The sequence below is a fragment of the Ammodytes marinus genome (assembly GCF_949987685.1).
Source record: "Ammodytes marinus genome assembly, chromosome: 16".
NCBI classification, from domain to species: Eukaryota; Metazoa; Chordata; class Actinopteri; order Uranoscopiformes; family Ammodytidae; genus Ammodytes; species Ammodytes marinus.
The window spans coordinates 22,874,215-22,896,920 of NC_137220.1; the positions used below are offsets into that span (position 1 = coordinate 22,874,215).

Genomic DNA, 22,706 nt, shown 5'->3' on the forward strand with positions numbered 1-22,706 from the left:
GAAACAACCATTGTTTGCTGACGGCTAAAATTTCAGTTGTAAAGGTACATTCTTGTCTGAGATGGGGTTAATAACTTGACAGTTATTCCGTATTTTCCGCACTATAAACTGCACTGGACTAAGCCGCAGGTGTTATAATGTTTAATTACCATATGTAAGAGTTTGTGCACAGAGGATTGTCGGGAAAGAGATGGCTGCTCGAGGAAACTCCCATTTATTAACATTTCAACAAACAAGTTGCATATTTGCATAACGAATTCAAGTGTTACCATTTAGTGCAATAGCTACTAGGGATGGGCACGAGTGTTTTCACTACTCGTGTGATCGCTTGCATTCCTCGAGGAGGATCAATCGATTCCTCATTAAACTTTTTTCTATTTTTAGAATGCAACGCATCTGTCTGCAGAACAACGGTTCACCGCAATAAAGCGCTCAATGCTTATTGTCAAACAGTCACAGCAGGGTTCAACATAACTTTTTTTTCCTACTGGCCCGCCGGGCCAGTGGATCTGAGTTTTACTGGCCCCTTGTATATTTTCACTGGCCCTGCACACACTTTTTTTTTCTTCATAATTTAGTGTCAATAATTATAATACCTGTATTAGAAAAATAAAGAAAGATAACCAGATCTAAAGGGAATATCTATACTGTAACAGTATAGATATTCCCTTTAGATTTGGTTATTTTTATTTTAGTTAATTATATGAAATGTTGATATTGCTCATACACATAATATAAAACCAGGCAAACATATTGAATTAGAAGCCTACAACTGAAAGTATGTTGAAAGAGTCGGCCAGTATTTTAAAGTCCAGTAGTTTGATTTTATGATTTTTGATTGTTTTTATTCTTGAATTTGGGCAGTTTAATGAATAGTTCACCTGCAGAAGTCATGTTCAAACATAAAAAAAAAATAAGAGATGAAGGTCTGATCATTCTTTGTGGTGTGGTAGGCTGTTTTTTACTTTCTCTATATGCATTAGGGATGTGAATGTGTCGACCGAACGACCGGTTTTCCACTTGCGCTCAAGTTGACTTTAAAAATAGAATAGAAATACGAAAATCAGGGGGTTATGCCGTTTTTTTAATGGGATATTTCACCGTGTATGTGAGTTCACGTCTGGTCGTGAGCGCGCTGCAGGAGTGTCACTTCTCCATGAAGTGTCAGCTTCACATAAGAGTCCGGTGTGGGACCATTTTTTCAAACTATTGATAAAAAACAATGCAGTGCAAAATATGCAGCATAAGTTAAACGCTCGTCTGAGACTATGACGTTAAATCACCTTAGAAACACACAATGCGTTCGTCCGATCACAGCAGCGTTTCACCGTATGATCTCGCCAGCGAGTGAGCCGCCGCGCAGATGAACTGTGGTTTGTGGCTAAAATAATAACCGGGGATATTCTCCCCGTTAGCGATTTCAATGGGAAAGACTTCCGCGATTTGATTGAATGTCTCGAGCCTGAAAACACAGTGCCAAACTGCGCGACTATAGGAACTGTACAGTGAGCGGAGTCCCTCCGTTCGTTTCTGTCTACAACCGACACAATCACCGGAGACGCATTCACAGCGTTTAAATAACGCCTCTCATTTGTATTACCATTGGGGCTTGTATGCAAATACTGTAACATTACGGTGGCAGATAAAGGAAAAGCGCAGTTATCACTTTCTGCACCTCAACCTCTGCTGTGGGAAGAAAGAAAGGGGGCAAAGCAAGTCGATTGATGTGTCGACTCGCAGGCGGACGGTAGGCAGCTCTGCCAACGGAGCGAGAGTGCACCCGCTTCTTGCTCCACCTGTCAAAACGCCCACGCATCGGTTGTCCATTAAAAAATATATTTTATATTAGGTTTATTATATTGAGTCTTAAATAAACACTGCTTTCATTACGACTCTCAACGCGCATTTCAATGAACCATGATAGTCTACAAAAAAGGTAGTCTACAAAAAGATACTGAACTGTGATTGGCCGGTCACTGGCCCGGGCGGGACAGTGACTGGCCAATCAACTTGCCCTGCATATGATTTTACTGGCCCCGGGCCATCGGGCTATACGTTATGTCGAACCCTGGTCACAGTTGCCATATGATATTAAGAATTTTTTTTCCACAAGTTTAAAACACATTTTCCTCACTGAAAGTAATTAAATAGATGGGCCAGGTATACAGGTCTGCATAAAACACTATGTAGTATGGTATACATAATATATAATGTAGGTATTTCCTTGGAATAACTTCCCATTTCAAACCAAGGTTGATTATAAAAAATTATTATTGGAAACATTCATTATACATTTTCTGTCATATTCAACTGACCAAAAGCCTCTTTATGTTACACTAGCATTTCATTGGAATTGATCACTGGAGAATGAATTGGATGTCTATTTTCCTTATTATTAGTGCAAATATTAATACTTTTTTCATGAAAACCTGTGATGAAATTTTAATGAATATACAGACCCATGAATTAAAGAATTACCTACTTATTGTCTAGATGCATTTGCCTCTCTTTTCCCCATACCAATACCAAATTACAAAGTTCCTTCCAAGACACTTCTAAGAAACAATAAGGAAATTATTGTTGCAAACCTATAAAATCATAAAACCTTCTGCCATTTATGTCTTACTAAGACATAGTCAGCTCTTAAAGAAGGGACAAAAAAATCTATTTATTAGGATTAAATTTGGTGGACCATATCTGAATGCTGGTGTTATAATTATTATTATTTTTTATATCTGAAACTATTCTAAACCAGATAGAAAAACAAGACTGTTCTCTCCGCTTTCAGATATCAGAGATCACAATGTGACACAGGAGGAACCTGCATCTCTCATTTAACTGATCATCTCCTCATGCAATCCTCGCTATCATTTGAAATCTGGAGCTACAGTATTTCTTCCTGATCTGCAGACACTATTTGTTGTAAATAATTATGACTTTCCCTGAAATGTGGTGTTGCTTATAAGAAACTGGTAAAATGTTCAATTAAAATTATATTTTAAAACAATAAAATATAATTTTATTGTTTTATTTTATTGTTTTATAATATATAACAAATGCATTTGTTTGTTTTGTTGTTATCTTTTGCAAATAAAAATTATGATAGTAAATAATGTTTTGTCTTAAAAAAAAAATGTTTTGACAATTTAAACCGATCGAGTAGGTCTGCGGTGCGGAGAAAAAAAGAGAAAAAAAGCATGGGCTGTAGTTGTAACAAAAAAAAATAGCCTAAGTCGCCATTTAAAATAAGAAGGGCAGCAAATAATATAAAATTATTGTCCTACAATTTAAATACATATAAATAACTCACCAAAGCAGATAGTTGTATATCCAACCGCGTAATGCTCACTCCGTGTCCGTGAATAATTACCGCGACTAATTCCTCATTAACGGAACGTTACACCGGTCGGTTTTTGAATCTTATCCCCATATTCCCTATTGAAGGCTTCTTAACTGTTGTTGGCTCGGAGCGAATGTGCCTGAAGTAAGCCTTGCTTCTTCTTTACTTTTATTTCCAAGCGGAGAGCACCTTGCATGCTCACCTGGAGTCTACTCATTACTAACTGAGAGTAACAGGTGTCATCTCCCCTTTTTATAAACGTAACTTTATCATCTGCTTTGAAATAATTGGACAGTTATATTCCTGAAAATGTTCTGGAGAAAGGAGAGACCGTGTTCAGCTCCGCGGTGCCGTGGAGAACACAGGCTGCGCTGCGGTGGCACGGCGGTGGCAGTTATTTGCAGTTGCTGTTTGACACAACGCTCAGTTTATTGCACTTTCATCAAAATATTTAATTTTGTTAAACTTTATTTTATCCGTTTTGTGCCGTTTTGTACACGTATATAACATTTTAAAATAGGGGCGGCCCGCCGGCCGGCCTAAAGGCTACAAACGCTAAAAAAAAAAAAACGATTTTCCTCATCCACCAATCGAGTTCATTTGAAACGAGGAGTACTCGATTACTAACGCCCATCCCTAGTAGCTACAGAACATACAGTATAATACTGTGCTGTGTAATAGCAGGGTCGAAAAATGGGGAAAAAGTTGCGGCTTATAGTCCGAAAATTACGGTACTTCTGTTTTGGGGTCATGGGTGCAGTAGGCTTTTAGTGCTGTTAGGAAAATGCAAGGCACTAGAGACATTTGTAAACTGTCAAAATACATGGAAACGTTTATTCTGATCTTAAGTAAGGAGAACAGATCTGTCTATTTGACAGCGATAGCCTGGTGAAATGAGTCTCAATCATGGCCGACACTTTGGAACCTTTCTAATGCTCCCCACAGAGATAATGTGAGTTCTGTCCATCTCATGTCCTCTTTTATGGGCCGTTCCATCTGACCAGACATAACTTGTTGAAAGATCATTGCTCAGCCTGCTGAGTTCTGACTATCTTTCTGCCTCTACAACCTTTTAACTCGTCTTAAATGACAAGGAGCACACTGAACCCTTTGAACCCTTTGGTACTGAGGCGATTGGTCCAAGTTACCACTCTGTCAGCCTTAACAACGGTAGAAAACAAGCTACATCTGTTCTTTCAGTTCCTAGAAGTAGGGGTGTCTGGATGGCCTAGAGGAAAGATGGCCGCTGGATGCTGGTTCGATCTCCGGCACCGGACAGGAGGGTGTTATTTGTAAGACTAGTAGTAGCTGGTATTACATGTACGGTGCCCACCACCGTTGTGTCCTTGAGCAAGGCACTTAACCCAAAACGGCCCCAGTGGGAGCTGTACTATGGCTGACCCTGCGATCTGACCCCCTCTGAAGTGTTGTAACGATAGGGGATATGCGAAAAGACAAATTTCAATGTAGCAATTGACTTATAAATTAACTTAACTTTCGCCTCAAACGCTCTATGTTTCAATAAGGCAAAACGGTGAATTACTTTTTTTTACACAGTGAATGTGTAAGCCTGTAAAATGGATGAACCATAAAGGGCAGCTCAAGATAATGGCAGTTCATGTACTGCTGCAGTAGGAGCAGTTTTTGCTTACATGTTTTGCTTATGAAATCCTCTAGTAACCTCAACATTAATACAGATTAAAGATGACACTATCTATCGTGGGATAAGCTATTCAAAGACATTTGGAGGCGACTGAAAAGTCGATCCCCCTCGCCTGTAATTCTGTCTACATAGCAGGACCAGACTTTTCCCAACACACACATGCCATCATTTGAATGAGCTTCAATTGCATCTTACAACTTCGCATTCTACTTGGAAAAGCTTCAGTTTGCATATTGGACAACACATCAAAAAGTTGTGGAAAATATATATTTTCAAATGTAGCAACGTATTGTATTAGCCTCAGTCTGTTGTTGTTTACTCCAATGCCAATCCTTGTGTTTGGAAACCAAACATGGGACAACTACCAGTATTACTAGCAGTTGTTTAGTAGTCTTGATGTATTCAGCACCGACATGACCCACTTTCATCTGCCCTCTAGCAGAAAGGATATATACCTGACAAGCGACAGAATAAACACATGGGGGGAGGAGGGTCTCACACACAACGTCTCAGTAATCATTACCCACACACACACACACGCACACACACACACACACACACTTGCTGCCAACAAAAGATTAAGCTTCAGGCACTTTTAAAACACTAAGTCCATAGATATGACTATGTATTTGAGCTTCTATTTCGAGGGAGAACATGTTTTTTTTTTAGACCCGGCTATCACCAGCACTTTGCATTTCTACCTCTACCTGCTATTTTTGGTCATAAATAATGTAACTAATGAATTATTAATAATTAAGACTTATTTCAAACCAAATCTGGTGTAGAAATGGTTTTTGCTGCCTACTACCATTTCATGTAAAAATTGTTATTACAGGAATACACATTAGAAGCAAGAATAAATTGGGCTTCTAATAGTTAACGTGTTTTGTGTGTAAAGCAGTCTCCCGAACAAGGATGTTACTTGCACTAAAATTGAAAACCTCTGCTGTGTAATGGTTGGCCAGCATCAGTGTAGTACTAGTAATAGAGCAGCAGCCTTTTTTAGCGCAGTGGGTTGGTGGATGGGTGGGATGCCCGCTGTCAGCCCAGACAGTCAAACTCACACAGCAGCATCCTTCCTCACGCACGCACACACGCACACACACACACACACCTTCTGTCACCACTGCTGCACCGTCAGCTGCTTATCAGCCAGAGAGTGGAAACCTGCACAGCTGTCTCTTTGAATGGCTGATTCGGGGGGTCTACCCCATGTCTGTAAATCTTTAAACGCCATCACTGTTTTGTCTTTATACCATCAAAATGACTATATGTCTTGCACAGTACGCTCAAGCACTTCTAGTTCTAAGAGCCTCATTGTGCAGTTTAATTTTGTTATTAAGCTTACCTTTTGACCTTTGTGTTGTGTTGTGTGTGTGTGTGTGTGTGGATACAGAAGCCAGTACACCCCTCCCTGGTGCGTTCTGTATTGCTCTCTAATATGTTTATGTTTGCAACAAGGCTGTCAGGCTGTGCATGTGAAGGATATAAAGTTGTTTCTGTTTTTCTCCCGTCAGGAGGAAGCACAGGAGACACACTGTCTGTGTCTCTCCACCTGTCCCTGGTGGTGTCGCTGACGGCGCTGGTGGCCTTGGTGGTGTTGCTAGTGAACTGTGTGACCTGCTGCAAGGAACGGGAGATCAACTTCAAGGTGAGAGTCCTGGCAGGCAGCAAGCCAAACACACAGTCACAGCCCCACCTGCTCCCAACATGCAGGCTACACATAGTCAACACATAGTGGGGATGCATTGGAATGGACAGTGTCTGCGACTTTGTGCTTTTTTTTAGAAGATATGCGCTGTACTATACTGTTGTAGTATAATGGCAAGCCTGTTTTCATCCACTCTTGACTGTTGCCGATGTAGGAGTTTGAGGACCACTTTGAAGATGAGATCGACTTCACTCCACCAGCAGAAGACACGCCCTCTATGCAGTCCCCAGCCGAGGTGTACACCCTGGCTGTGTCCCCCGTGGCCCTGCCTGGACCCCCACACCTCCAACCCCCCGCCCGCATCGCAGGTCAGACACACTGCCACACAAACATCTTGTTTGTGGATGTGGAAACATCTTGTGTATTATATATTAATTGCTTAACACATGTGCACTTATCCATGTGAGATTGTTGCCAATATCTAATTTTTTGGTTTGGCTTTTGTGTTCACATAATTTGTTTTAAAGGCCTTAACATTATGCAAACAAATATATATCTAGCAGAAACCCAAATTGAGCATTATATGTTACCTTTTTAAATGCACCACCTTTGGTTGCGTTGTAACAGATCACACCTGTATCAGATTTAGGACCACATATGAAAGTGGCCAAAATCAGAATTGAATACATCAGTTTCCATCTGATATGTGCTGTTCACATTGTCATGAAAAAACTGGGACACACATGAGCAAAAAGATCAGATCAGACTTTGCCTGCTTCATGTTGAAACTTACACTGTAGTTTTCAGTTTTTTCTAAATAAATCAGTCTTTTCCAAAATGACCACACTTATGAAACCAGGAGAAACTGGTTTATGAACACAGTCTTAATTAACATTGGTCCGTGGTTGTTTTCACAGAGGGATCCACGGGCTTCCAGGTCGCACGGCACAGTCTGAGCTACATCCAAGAAATTGGCAACGGCTGGTTTGGCCAGGTAAAATGAGTTTTGGCATTGTCCTGTAAAGAGAGTGTAGAAGGTGACCACGTGCATTCTCATGATCTCTTCCAATGTTTTTACTGCTTATTTTTCAACTCATCTTAAGGTAAATGAGTAAATATGTTTAATATTTTTTTGCTTACCATATTTTTCAAATGTTTTTCTTTTTTAACATCAGGCTCTGCAGTTGGTGGCATCGCTTGACCTCTTTAGCGTGTTACAATTTGAGGCATAAATGCTGCTTAGCCTTTTCCTCTGTGTGTTGTTCAGTCTAAAGTGTTGTTATGTATTTACAGGTGCTCCTGAGTGAAATCTACACAGATCCTGGTGGAGCCAGAGTTGTGGTGAAGGAGTTAAAAGCGAATGCAAGTGGCAAGGAGCAGAATGATTTCCTGCAACAGGGGGATCCATACAGGTAAACAGCTTTTTCTCCCCCTTTAACACCATAACCCCTTTGACCAAATACTTTTCATAATAATAATAATTTATATTTACACTACCGTTCAAAAGTTTAGGGTCACATTGAAATGTCCTTATTTTTTAAGGAAAAGCACTGTACTTTTCAATGAAGATAACTTTAAACTAGTCTTAACTTTAAAGAAATACACTCTATACATTGCTAATGTGGTAAATGACTATTCTAGCTGCAAATGTCTGGTTTTTGGTGCAATATCTACATAGGTGTATAGAGGCCCATTTCCTGCAACTATCACTCCAGTGTTCTAATGGTACAATGTGTTTGCTCATTGGCTCAGAAGGCTAATTGATGATTAGAAAACCCTTGTGCAATCATGTTCACACATCTGAAAACAGTTTAGCTCCTTACAGAAGCTACAAAACTGACCTTCCTTTGAGCAGATTGAGTTTCTGGAGCATCACATTTGTGGGGTCAAATAAACGCTCAAAATGGCCAGAAAAAGAGAACTTTCATCTGAAACTCGACAGTCTATTCTTGTTCTTAGAAATGAAGGCTATTCCATGCGAGAAATTGCTAAGAAATTGAAGATTTCCTACAACGGTGTGTACTACTCCCTTCAGAGGACAGCACAAACAGGCTCTAACCAGAGTAGAAAAAGAAGTGGGAGGCCGCGTTGCACAACTAAACAAGAAGATAAGTACATTAGAGTCTCTAGTTTGAGAAACAGACGCCTCACAGGTCCCCAACTGGCATCTTCATTAAATAGTACCCGCAAAACACCAGTGTCAACATCTACAGTGAAGAGGCGGCTGCGGGATTCTGGACTTCAGGGCAGAGTGGCAAAGAAAAAGCCATATCTGAGACTGGCCAATAAAAGAAAAAGATTAAGATGGGCAAAAGAACACAGACATTGGACAGAGGAAGACTGGAAAAAAGTGTTGTGGACGGATGAATCCAAGTTTGAGGTGTTTGGATCACAAAGAAGAACGTTTGTGAGACGCAGAACAAATGAAAAGATGCTGGAAGAATGCCTGATGCCATCTGTTAAGCATGGCGGAGGTAATGTGATGGTCTGGGGTTGCTTTGGTGCTGGTAAGGTGGGAGATTTGTACAGGGTAAAAGGGATTCTGAATAAGGAAGGCTATAACTCCATTTTGCAACGCCATGCCATACCCAGTGGACAGCGCATGATTGGAGCCAATTTCATCCTACAACAGGACAATGACCCTAAACACACCTCCAAATTGTGCAAGAACTATTTAGAGCAGAAGCAGGCAGCTGGTATTCTCTCGGTAATGGAGTGGCCAGCGCAGTCACCAGATCTGAACCCCATTGAGCTGTTGTGGGAGCAGCTTGACCGTATGGTACGCAAGAAGTGCCCATCCAACCAATCCAACTTGTGGGAGCTGCTTCTGGAAGCGTGGGGTGCAATTTCTCCAGATTACCTCAACAAATTAAAAGCTAGAATGCCAAAGGTCTGCAATGCTGTAATTGCTGCAAATGGAGGATTCTTTGACGAAAGCAAAGTTTGATGTAAAAAAAATCTTATTTCAAATACAAATCATTATTTCTAACCTTGTCAATGTCTTGACTCTGTTTTCTATTCATTTCACAACATATGGTAGTGAATAAGTGTGACTTTTCATGGAAAACACAAAATTGTTTGGGTGACCCCAAACTTTTGAACGGTAGTGTATATTTGAGTTATGAGAATATTACATTTTTTACTTCAACTCAGTGTTCTTCTGTTGAAGACTCAAGTTTAAGTTATTTTTATCGGTCAATTTACACGAGGCACATTTAAATTTCTTTCCGCATATCCCCTCTCAAGTTACCACACTTCGGAGGGGGTCAGAGCACAGGGTCAAATGTAGTATAGCGCCCCTGGAGCAGTTCTGGGTTAAGTGCCTTGCTCAGGGACACAATGGTAGAGATGGTTGGCACCATATATACATTCATATGAAAAAGTTTGGGAACCCCTCTCAGCCGGCATTATAATCGACTCTGCTTTCACAAAAAAAATATAAAAGTGGTATGTCTTTAATTTACCAGGAACAGCTAAGTACTGGGATGTTTTCCAAACAAAGATTTTTTGAAAAGCAGTATTTGGTTGTATGAAATAAAATAAAATGTGAAAAACTGGCTGTGCAAAAATATGGGTACCCTTGTGGTTTTGTTGATTTTAATGCCTGTAACAGCATGTAAAACTGATGAATTTAAACACAAAGTTGGTTGGATTATGTTGTTAAGCCTTGAACCTCATAGAAATGTCTGTTTAATCATGAGAAAATGTATTTTAGGTGCCTAAATGCAAGTTGCACTTCTCTTTGACTCTCTGCTGAAGTGAGACAGAATGGGATCATCAAAACTGCTCCCAAAAGATCTTAAAAACAAAGATTATTCATTATCATGGTTTAGGGGAAGGCTACAAGAAGCTTTCCCAAAGGTTTCAATTGTCAATTTCTACTGTAAGGAACGTTGTCAGGGAATGGAAGGACACAGGCACAGTTGCAGTTAAACCCAGGTCTAGCAGACCAAGAAAAGTACAAGAGCGGCATATGCGGCGGATTGTGAGAATGGTTGCACACAACCCAAAGATCACCTCCAAAGACCTGCAAGAACATCTGGCTGCAGATTGTGTATCTGTACATGGTTCAACAAATCAGTGCAATTTGCACCAAAACATCTGTATGGCCAGGTGATGAGAAGGAAGCCCTTTCTGCGCCCACGCCACAGATACAGTTGCATGGAGTATGCAAAAGCTCATTTAGACAAGCCAGATTCATATTGGAAGAAAATGCTTTGGACTGATGAGACAAAAATTAAGTTATTTGGTCTTTATAAAAAGCAGATGTTTTGGTGCAAATTGTGCTGAATTGTTGAACGATGTACAGATACACAATCTGCAGCCAGATGTTCTTGCAGGTCTTTGGAGGTGATCTGTGGGTTGTGTGCAACCATTCTCACAATCCTCCACCTATGCCGCTCCTGTTTTTTTCTTGGTCTGCCATGCCTGGGTTTAACTCCCACTGTGCCTGTGTCCTTCCATTTCCTGACAACGTTCCCTACAGTCGAAATTGACAATTGAAACCTTTGGGAAAGCTTCTTGTATTCTACCCCTAAACCATGACAATGAACAATCTTTGTTTTTCAGATCTTTTGGGAGCTGTTTTGATGATCCCATTCTGTCTCACTTCAGCAGAGAGTCAAAGAGAAGTGCAACTTGCATTTAGGCACCTAAAATACATTTTCTCATGATTAAACAGACATTTCTATGAGGTTCAAGGCTTAACAACATAATCCAACCAACTTTGTGTTTAAAGTCATCAGTTTTACATGCTGTTACAGGCATTAAAATCAACAAAACCACAAGGGTACCCAAATTTTTGCACAGACAGTTTTTCACATTTTATTTTATTTCATACAACCAAATACTGCTTTTCAAAAAATCTTTGTTTGGAAAACATCCCAGTACTTAGCTGTTCCTGGTAAATTAAAGACATACCACTTTTATATATTTTTTTGTGAAAGCAGAGTCAATTATAATGCCGGCTGAGAGGGGTTCCCAAACTTTTTCATATGACTGTATTATACCAGCCACCACTAGTATTACCAGTTAACACCCTCCTGTCCAGTGCCGGGGATCGAACCAGCGACCTCATAGTTACTGGTCGGCCCTCAAACTCTAGGCCATCCTACCGACTTGTTTTCCTTTCATATTTTACTGCTATTTTTCATAGTAAATATTGTGAAGCGTATTGTAGTCATTGTGTACATGTTTTTTTTTTCTCTGTACAGAGTTCTGCAGCACCCAAACATCCTCCTATGCCTGGGACAGTGTGTCGAGGCAATTCCCTTCTTACTTGTCTTTGAGTACTGTGAAATGGTGAGTGACCACATGCTCTACTTAATGTTATTTATAACAACAAAGCACACCATCAGTCCCCTTTTAATTGTACACAAAGGTGTTGACTGTAATGAACTTGGAGAGCGTTGAATAGTGCCAATAGTGCATTTGTTGTAATGAAATGGATCCACTAAATATCTGCCATGCGTAGTCCTTTTATAAGCATTATTGTGTAGGTTTTCAACATGCAGTCATTTAGTACTTGTGTCCAGGGATTGAGAAATGCTTTATTTTCTACTTTTTATTTTAGCACTTTTATCATATAGCAGACTCCATTATTAAAGAATGAATTATTATCTCTATAATATTAATATAATATAATAATATTCTCTGTTGAGCTCATTCATAGGGGCATGACCCCTTTAGATACACTCTAGCAAGCGTGCATTAGCTCACCTGCCCTATGGACCATGTGGACTAAAGGCCTACTGCCAAAATCCAAAATTAGCCCTTCCGTTTATCTTCACATATTGAAGGGACCCAGACGCAATCATGGCAGCTGATTTATTCAATGTTTCTCTAAGTATCCTGGGTCGCTGGGCCAAGACTGCTGGGAGCCCCCCCCCCCCCCCCCCCCTCTGCCTCACTACCTCCTGCCGATGTCGCATTGCTAGTCTAAGCCTGGGACTTCTCACATTCCCACCTCACCCAGTGAAGCAACAGGCTCCATTTACGCTCTTCTGGTGTCAGCTCCACCAGTTGCTGTGTTTGTGCATTTTTATGGGTAGCAACATGTGTATGTTTGAGACGGTTGGGATCAGTCTTAGTGACCAAAGCTGTTCCCTAAAGGAGACTTAAGGCGTGACAAGTGCAAGAGGCCAAAAACGTTACCCTTAAAATATACACCTCCTTGTCTGTTTTGATTTATCTTACTAGGAAACAAATGTTATGGTAAGTAAACTAGCTGTTTACACCATATTCATTTATTATATATTGGATCCTAATCACAATCCGAATGTAAACCAATAATACTCAACATGTTTCAACATGATTCAACATGTGAGGTTGTAGTTTGTGGGATAACATTATATTGAAGAGCATTCCATTTCTGTGTCCTCATGTTCGTAGAGGTAGGACCATCAAAACAAACCTTACTATTAAGTCATCATAAATAGCCCCTGCAGTGCATGCCACTTCAGTGGGTCTGTTTATAATTGATAAATTGATATAATTGCTTTTAATGGAAATAATTAATATATATATATATATATATATATATTCCAGAAAAGAGTTGCAACTAGTAACCTTTCTGTTTTGGTTCACGTGTACCTCTTTCATATTGTTGTTTGAGGCACAAGGCAGTTGTTCTGGGTGGGCAGCAAACAAAAGCAAAGCATTTCCCTCAGGAATTGGCAGAGACCATAGAAAGCTAAAAGAGAGTGGATCCTGGACTTGCTTTTGGCAGATGGCCACAAACTTGACTCTTAATAAATGTATTAAATACATAAATAGGCAATTACTTTCCGCTGTCGCAAAAAAGGCCAAAAAAAGCTCAGTTACAGGTTTCAGATTGAATCTATAATATCTCTACCATACTATAAAGGAAGAATTATCTGTATGCATGTATGAATGAATGTATTGCTGTCCTTGGAATATCTCCACAAACCTTTCATGGGATAGCCCTCCCATTCGGTGGGTGTAATGCCAGGGACCCAAGGGGATTGCAGTGGCCAGTAGCAAGTGGTTTGGATCAGCGATTCTGAAGAAAAAATTGTCAGAAAGGAAGAGACTGTCTTTCTACCGCAACAGCACAAAGGGACATGCATCACAAGCCAGCTGCGAAAAAAAAAGACACCTCCCGATCCGGCGTGCACTAGAAATGTTAGTTAGTCTGACCAACAGTTTCTTTACAAACCAGCACTAGTAATTACAGCTCCCAAAATAGCAGCAGAGTTGAATTAATCACTTATTTGACAGAGTGTCAACAATCACTCAGTACCCAGTCTTATTTGTCATCTCTACGTGACTGTACTGTTGAATTAGATGACCCCCAGTCCTACTCTGGCAGTGATGAATTATCCGGTGTGTAAGTGTATCGTCAGACCCAGGTGTGTTTGGGTGCACAAGATCGCCCACACAGGTCCACCCACTTACAACCTGATGCCAGGATAGGATACACCATGTCCTTTCTGTGGTAACCATGAATGAGTTGGCACAACCCCCGAGCCATAAAGTTTGACTTCACAGTTGTTCCAGAGGGAATCGTCACATTCATCCGCCGGATTTAAATCTGTAATTTGATAAGTTGCTTGTGTGCCAATGTAAAGTCTGTGGGGAGCTACACACTTCTGCATGTTTTTGCAGATGCATTTCTGCTGTTTAGGTGACACAAGTTATTTGGCGAACGCTATCCCCCACCATTGTTCCGAGGTGGTCACGTCCAGCAGAGTGCACTTTAGCTCATTCTGCCAGACATTGCATAACTTTGTTTGGCTGGGGGTATTGTCAGCTGGCCCCAGGCTTGGCTGCTGTCTTGGCATTGTGGTGTTTCCCAGCCAGCTCCAGCTCTAGTAACGTATCTGACAGCACATGGAAATGAGTCAAGGTGAGAGACTTATCACAAGTGTGTGACCCATTAGGGAAAATTAAGAGCAGGTCCTGTTCTTGGAAGGTGATAATGTGTGAGCGTGGCACAGCTGAGTGATGTGCGTGCTCGTTATCCCTTACTGGATGAAGAGTTTTGAGGACTTCATCCAAGAGGGGGGTCCTGTCTTACACAATACTGCTTTCCTGTCTTTCAGTATATACGGCACAAGTTCGGTTTGAAAGTTCCAAACTTTTTCTAGAAAAAAAAGCATTGAACCTGCTTTAATGTTAAAATAGAAGTACATGTGATACTGCAGCTGCGGAGTGGACTCTATGATTCCCCAAAAAGTCAACTTACTGTGACGTTTCCTCTTGACAGCCCGGTGATTGATGGTGTTTTTTCCATCCCGTATCAACCGTGCTGGGTAACCCTGACTCCAAGCATTTTGGACATCAAAATACATCAAGCAACTGGTGCAGGGGCCACAGAATGTCACATACTGGCCTGTGAGTGACAGCCTGTAATGCATGGATCTCATTCCTGGTGCCGGTCCAGGACATTAGTCAGACCCTTCTCCGGTTCAGGGTCTGTGATATGAGCTGACTTTTTGCTTTCCAAGGTCATTGATCCCCCTTCAGTTGTTAACGGTCATTAAAGCAACAATCCTTGGACCGTAGTGTAAGTGCTCTTTTACGTTACACATTTATTAAGTCATACGTCACTGCCCGTGCTCTGTTTTTATGTTTTATGCCCTACCAACTGAGCTAAGGGCGCCCCCAGGCCTAGCAGATTTAAGGTTTTACCTGCAAAGCTCACAAGTCACCATCATCATCTTTCTGGCCATCTGAACTCTCATCAGTGGTCTCGTTAAGTGGAATGGAGATGTCAGTCTCTTCTGAGCTACTGTAGACACTTTCTTTAGTTGACCAGCGTATACAGCCATGCCAATGGCACAACTCTCAGAAATATACTTTGCACTAGCTGCTCTGCCCTTGTAGAACCAACTGCCACCTGGCATATGCGATTCCCCCTCCATTTCTGCCTTTAAATCAAGGCTCATAACCAATCTGTACACCCTGGTTTTTCCTCCCCATTAAACATCTTACCTCTGCACTACTATCTTTGTTTATATGTAGGTGTATGGGCTTTATGTCTTATATTTTTGTTATTGTTATTTTACCTTAATTTTCTACCTACTGAATGCACTATGTTCAGCACTTTGGACAGTGCAAACTGTTATAAATGTGCTTTTATAAATACATTTGACTTACTTACTTACTTACTTACTTACTTATAACTCACCCCAACCCCAGAATTTTGGATAATAAGTATGATGCAGCAGTTTAGGGCTGACATCGTGCTAACTAAATAGACAAAAAGTGTAGCATACTAAAGCACTAAAACATGTGTCAAATGTTTTCAAATGTATCTATAATTGTTCAGGCACAATAATCAAAAAACCTTGATCACGGAAATTTTACTTTGAAAGGCAAAAAACAGTTTTTTGAGCTTAAATGTGCTTATATCTTATTCCATGTTTCTCCCTTACAGGATGAGTGAAATTGATGGCTCTTCTTAAATATGTGGTCACATTTCCAATTTCTTCTGTGGTTTTCTAGAAACAAGGGGTGGCACAACTTCCCCACTGGCACAACTCACCCCACTCTCCCCTATATATATATTTATTGGAGAGAGAGACTGTAGTAGGCTATACAGCTGTTTACAAACGGGTATAAAAGTGTCATATAAGTATGCGATTAATTTAGATTAATTAATCACAGAGCCTGTAATTAATTAGATAATTTTTATATATATATATATATATATATATATATATATAAAGAATAAAAAAAAAAGGTTTGCATCTTTTTAAATGCCTGAACCTTGATTTCACAATTCTACATTGGCCCACTTACCCCATTTAGCTTAAAAGTATATGAGCTCACAGTCATCAGAAAATCAGCATGAAGAACAAGCTCTTAAAATAGCATCACTTTTGGTTGTTGTTGTTGTGTTTCCAACACAACTCGATCATGTGATGGCCGAGCCAGACATAAATCAGTGCACTGGGTACTTGGTAGAGTCTTATTTATTTGTCGGTCAGACACGAAATCTAATTGTTTTGGCCTTTCTCAGACTTAATGCTATTTCATTAACAGCACTGGATCCTCCCACTGGAACCCAGTCCTTATCACCTGCTGCTGGTCCTTCACAGAAATAAGAGACAGGCGGAGGGGGGGATCACTTAACATGCATTGAATATACAGTGCTGCTTGAAAGTATGTGAACCCCTTGAGCCTTTTGGAATATTATTTATGTTAACCATTACTAATAAATTTTTATCAATAACAGTATTTTTTATATGAAATAACAGAAGTCTGTTTATCAATTCAACGTTTGTCTTTTCCGGAAATCAATTGTTAAAACGGATAAAACTAATTATTTACCAACTTTTGTATGTGCAAAAGTTGGTGAACCCTGAGCTGCAGTGCTTTAATCGAGCAGGTTAAAGCTCCCATATTATACACTTTTCGGTTCCATTATACACCATATTATATGGTCTTAGTGGTCCCTAATACGTTTTTCTTTAATTGTTTGCTGAAAAAAAACTTTCAGATAATTTACTGTACTATGCTGATGTTCAGCTAATCTCACAATGGCCTATTTTTAAAAAGAGCTGCAGCTCCCCTCGTAAATATACAATCTTTGAGCTCCCCCCGCCCCCTGTCCGCAAGCGAAGCCAGATACGCCTCGCCCTCTGTCTGTCAGGGCCGTGGACCAATAAGAAATAGGGGTGTGGGCTGCACAGTGGAAGCTTCTGGCTTTCCAGTTTTTGAGGTCAGAAAAGGGGAGAATTCTGACTTGAGTATATTGGGGGGGAGGGGTGGGGGTTTCAGAAAGGGGGAGAGTGAGAAAAGGAGAGATTGTTATTTTTTAAAATATTTTGGCAGTCTCTAGGCACACCTTGGACCCATGGATATGTTGACCACATGTATATGAACACATTTAAAAAGTGCATTTAGCATAATATGTGACCTTTAACACAATCAGGTGGGCCAAATTGAATGATGAAATGGACCAATGTAATGAGAGATCTTTAGGGAAGAAATTGGGTGGCACTAGATAAAACAGAGATAAAAACCAGGTTAGTTTAGGCTCACCAAAGTGAACCCATACAGGTCAGACATGCCATAAGGGAAAGAAAATCTCAGAGGATCTCAGGAATAATCTCAGAGGATCTCAGGAATAGAGTTGTGATGTTGCACATTTGCCTGGGGACAGCTATAAATTAATTTAAAATTAGTTTGAGCTCCATCGGTCCACCATGAGGCAAATCATCTACAAATGGAGAGCTTTAAGAGTGACTGATCATCTGCCTAGAAGTGGACTTCCTTCAAAAATATCCACAAGTGCCACAAGAAAAGTGAATTTTCAGTTCAAAGCCAACCCAAACATTACATCTTGTGATTTGAAGACCTCTCTTGCAGCATCTGGGACAGATGTGCATGGTTCCACAATAAGAAGAAAACTCAGTCAACATGTCTTTCATGGGAGGGTTGTTGAATAAGCCTCTGCTCTCAAAAAAGGACACATTTGCTTGTCACAACTTTGCCAGAGAGCATTTGGGGATACCTGAAGTCTATTTTGTGTACAGATTAGTCCAAAATGTATCTTTTTGGTCATATTCAAAACCACCATGTTTGGGCAAAAAAGCAACTTGTCTTACCACCAAAAGAACCTTCTCCCAAGTGACGAATAGTGGTGGCAAATGGTCTGCAGATGATTTGCCTCATGATTTAAATGTATGTATAGCTGTCCCCAGACAAATGTGCAACATCACAACTCTTCCTGAGATCCTATGAGATTTTCTTTCCCTTTTGGCATGTTGACCTGTATGGGTTCACTTTGGTGGGCCTAAACTGACCTCGTTTCATCTCCGTTTTATCTAGTGCCGCCCAATTTCTTCCCTAAAGATCTCTCATTACATTGGTCCATTTCATCACTCAATTTGGCCCCGTTGATTGTGTTTACCTGCTCGATTCAAGCAATGCAGCTCAGGGTTCACAAACTTTTGCACATACAGTAGTTGGCAAATGATTTGTTTTATCTGTTTTAACAATCGATTTCCAGAAAAGAAAATGTTTGAATTGATAAACAAACATCTGTTATTTCATATAGAAAATACTGGTATTGATAAAAATGAATGATTAATGGTTAAACTGAATAAAATTCCAAAATGCTCAAGGGGTTCACATACTTTCAAGCAGCACTGTAGCTCATCTCTGAAAACTCTGCCTCTTCCCAGTGTGTTTTTGTGTGATCGTTTTCTTGTGCGCATGTGTATATTCCGGGATTTGCAGTGGTTGGTTACGTAAGGTGGCTAACTTGAGCTGTTTGTTGGGGATAGCTCAGGGAAAGTAAATGTACTTGTACACAAACTCACAAACCTGCACACTGAAAAATTCCATGTGAATTGAGATTTTTAATAGAAGTGCCTCATATAATTAGTCTCTCTGGTGTGTGTAGTATGTTCTTAGCATGCCACTACTGAGGGGAAGCTTGGTTCTGCTGGCTATTCAGGGGGCTTTCAAATTTGTAAATCAAAGTTAGTTATACAGAATATTGTTCAGCAAAAACGCCCACAATCTGAAGTTGTAGCCAATTGTGTTAGAGCAACCTTTTCACCATTTGCACACTTTGTAGGGTGGTTTCAGAACGGCTCAAAGTACAATATACCATATCTCCAGCTGGCCAGTTAACCATTATACCATCTGGTACATGTTGGTGAAGGATAAATATGTCGATATTTAGCCTGCTATCGGTGTATGAGTGTGTGTGTGTGTGTGAATGGTAACGTGTAAATGGGAACAGGTCTCCCTTGCAAAACAGCCTCCGGTCTCAATGGGATTTACCTGTATAAATAAAAGGTTAAAGAAAAAATAATAATAAAATACAGGTGTCCACAGAAATTCCCAACCACCTTTTAGGATGTGAACCTGCATACAACTGAGCCCCTTTGTTGTAATTCAAATTTCGAGTTCCTCAGGATTCAGTACAAAGATAGAGAGCGCTGTATAGGTCTATTGTCTGAATAGAAGTCAAAGACTTGTTTAACGTTCACTTTCATGAAAGATTCTGCCAGTCATTCTAATATAAGACATAATGTCCCTCTCTAACTATGTGTGTTTATTATTTTGGTGTGTAATTAATCAACTTAAATTGCCTTCTTCTGCTCCCCTCAGGGGACACATTTTCTGTCCTACGCTCTCAGCTACGAAGCACAGTTGATTACACAGACCTGGGCTTGGCTCTTTTATTTATAAATCTCTGTGACACAGCATAGAGCTCCATTAAACAGTGTTACCCTTATTTGGTCCCTTCACACTGAGGAGACAGTAACAGGAGTATCTGCTGCCCCAGTGTGGCGGTCTCTGCACACTACACCGCTTGTTCAAAGGACTCCTATTGCTATAATACAAATAAATCCTCCTCGGGATGCATTTAATGTGTATGTTTGACATTGATGAGCTTTTACAACGTGTGTGTCTGTGTCTTTTGTGTTTTTTTGCAGGGGGATTTGCGGGGCTACCTATCTCAGCAGGATTGGATGTTCAGAAATGCTGAGTTGCTGCAGCTGCAGAGGATGGCCTGTGAAATCGCTGCCGGTGTCACTCACCTTCACAAGCACAACTTCCTGCACAGGTAGCACTTCAGGATTGCAGCACTTAATGAGGCATTGTGTTTTTTATGATACTGTCTTTGTCTGTCAAAGAGGACATCTGCTGTTTAGAGTAATGTCCACTCGCTAAGTGACAGTCCAACAACACATTCTGATGACATGTTTTAATTACGTCTACTCGGATGCTTCACATTTATTTTACCGAGCCAACATTAAATGTTTTTCTACCTCAGTTTAAATTTAATAGTTATTACTGTTATAGTTTTTTTTTTATAGAACTATATGTAATATATATATATTCTATAATTCATATATATAGTTATTCTACTGCATACATAATACAAATATGTATTTCACACAGCTCATAAAATTGGATTGCAAAGACTTGGGTCAACTGTTTTACTTTAGTGCTCACTGTCCAGTCAGTCTCCTGAGTACCAGTGTTCTCCAAAAAAGGTGTGTACGGTGGAGAGGCTGCGTTTCATTTTCATTTTTACCCCAGTGAAGACGGGCTGCCTGGCTACTAGCAGCCAGCGTGGGGCTGGGGGTGTTGGTACTGGGGTGCTAGGGGGTAACATACGATGCTCATCAGCTCTATTTTGCATGCTCAGAATAAGCTCACGGGGTTCCAATTACACAGCTCCCATGCATTGCCACAGTGTCAGCTGTCCGCTGGCAGCTGGATATGATGATTCTGCTCTTTGCATGTAAAAGGATATATATATAGGCCTCATATTGGGCCTTTTTAATTCATGTTGCAACTCAAAGGGAGTTCTACAAGCTTCCCTCTAACTGGACTAGTTTATTTAGCAAAACATTTCTGTGACACTTTTTCTCAAAGCACTACAAAATTAGAAAAATATTACAAAACCTGAGCCATTTTAAGTACAGCCTTACGCTGCACAGTTGGTGGTGCAGTGCCACAGACACAAAACCCCTTAGGCCAAGTGCTGTGTGGGCCGATATCCAAAGCTGAAACCTCAGCTTTGCAATGCAAGGCTGAGAATGGTGCTGCAAACGAGCAAAACACGAACTGCCCTGTAAATATATTCTCATTCAGAAACTGTGGAAGGACGTTTCTTAAAACATGATTTTACTCTTTGCGCTGTTTTCATTTTCAGTATAGGCCCAGCCAGGTTTGCTCTACTTGAGGTTTGAATAGATGAATAGATGAATTGAGCCTCCTGCTTGAATCTGAGTCTGCAGCACTTGTTTTTCACCTCTTTAAATTAATGATAAATGATATAGCGTATAAGGATATTGGCTATTTAAACACTCTTGGCTATTAAATTGTATTCATATATTAATCAAACTAACTAGTCACTATTACTAATTCTATGATACATTATTAATATATATTTCAAAATTCTATATTTAAAGGGGAAAAATGTAAATTCAGCAAACTGAACTAGTGTCTGATGTGTACAGTAGTGATCATTTCCACATATTACCCTTATAGGGCTAAGATGCCGGACCCTTTTCCTTACTGCTGTGTTACTGCAGAGGACGGTTTAAAATACACGTTCATTTATCTTACAGAGGCAGAATGCTGCAGAGCAAAAGGGAAAGCAAAGCCCTTAGCCTACCCACTCACTCTGTGAAAATAAAACTACCATATGTCTGCTTCAATTTCGGCCAGAGCCTTGGCTTACCTACGCCCTCTCCTGGCAGCCATGTAGAACGTGTGTTTCCCTCTAGAAACTTTATCCTGTTGTTGTATGCACTGGTCAGGAATAGCCCCCTGTATGTGTCTTGTTGTGAGGAGCACAGGCAAAATGACAGAAGAATCATTTCCTTACAGCTGCCAAAGTCATTTTGCGCTCCTTGCCTGACTCCCTTGACCTTGATTCTCATGAGCTAATCTTAGACTCTAAGGTTAAGGACAGATCCTGGATGCCTAGTTGATCTTGACAAGATTGATTTAGTAGTCACCTCACTCTGGTATTCGCTTTAACTTTTGCTTTATAGATACAAATGACAATGGACAGGCTAAACAGAAATGACTGACTGGGGGACAAGTGTCATCAGAATATTAACATTTAAGCGAGTGTTCAAAATCCTACTGGCGAGCTTCATAATAAGCGAATGATTTTGTATTTGTAAAAGTTTCTAATCCGTCCCTCTGTCTCATGCTGATGTCTTTTCTGTATGCTCTCAGTGATCTGGCTCTGAGGAACTGCTACCTGACTGCAGATCTTACAATCAAAGTGGGAGACTATGGAATTGGACCCTACAGATACAAAGTAAGCGGAGACACCAATCTCAGATATTTTCTGCGAAGAGATTTCTGGTAAATCCTTCATTACTTTATGTCACTGCGTATGCTTGGCAATACCAGGTGCTGGTAACACAAAGATACTGAACATTAGGTTGGTTTCCTAAATAAAAACAGCTTTATTTTTTACTTTTTAAATAGGCAATCCAAATATATATCTTAGTTTGTTCTTTAATGTGATATTATTTGTATCACAATTGCTGGTCTGATACAGATTACCAGTGGTAAACCAGTGAGTCTTATAGAAT

At 40.2% G+C, this 22,706-nt stretch overlaps 1 protein-coding gene across 1 annotated transcript in view; it reads left to right on the plus strand.

Moving 5' to 3' along the window:
* The window catches only part of lmtk2 (lemur tyrosine kinase 2), a 35,692-nt gene that overhangs the window by 4,907 nt on the left and 8,079 nt on the right, over window positions 1-22,706 (plus strand). The window contains exons 2-8 of the mRNA XM_080044316.1: window positions 6,521-6,654; window positions 6,869-7,022; window positions 7,572-7,648; window positions 7,948-8,066; window positions 11,868-11,955; window positions 20,076-20,206; window positions 22,342-22,426. Of these exons, the coding sequence (XP_079900442.1) occupies window positions 6,521-6,654; window positions 6,869-7,022; window positions 7,572-7,648; window positions 7,948-8,066; window positions 11,868-11,955; window positions 20,076-20,206; window positions 22,342-22,426 (788 nt within the window). The remainder of the gene's footprint in view (window positions 1-6,520; window positions 6,655-6,868; window positions 7,023-7,571; window positions 7,649-7,947; window positions 8,067-11,867; window positions 11,956-20,075; window positions 20,207-22,341; window positions 22,427-22,706) is intronic.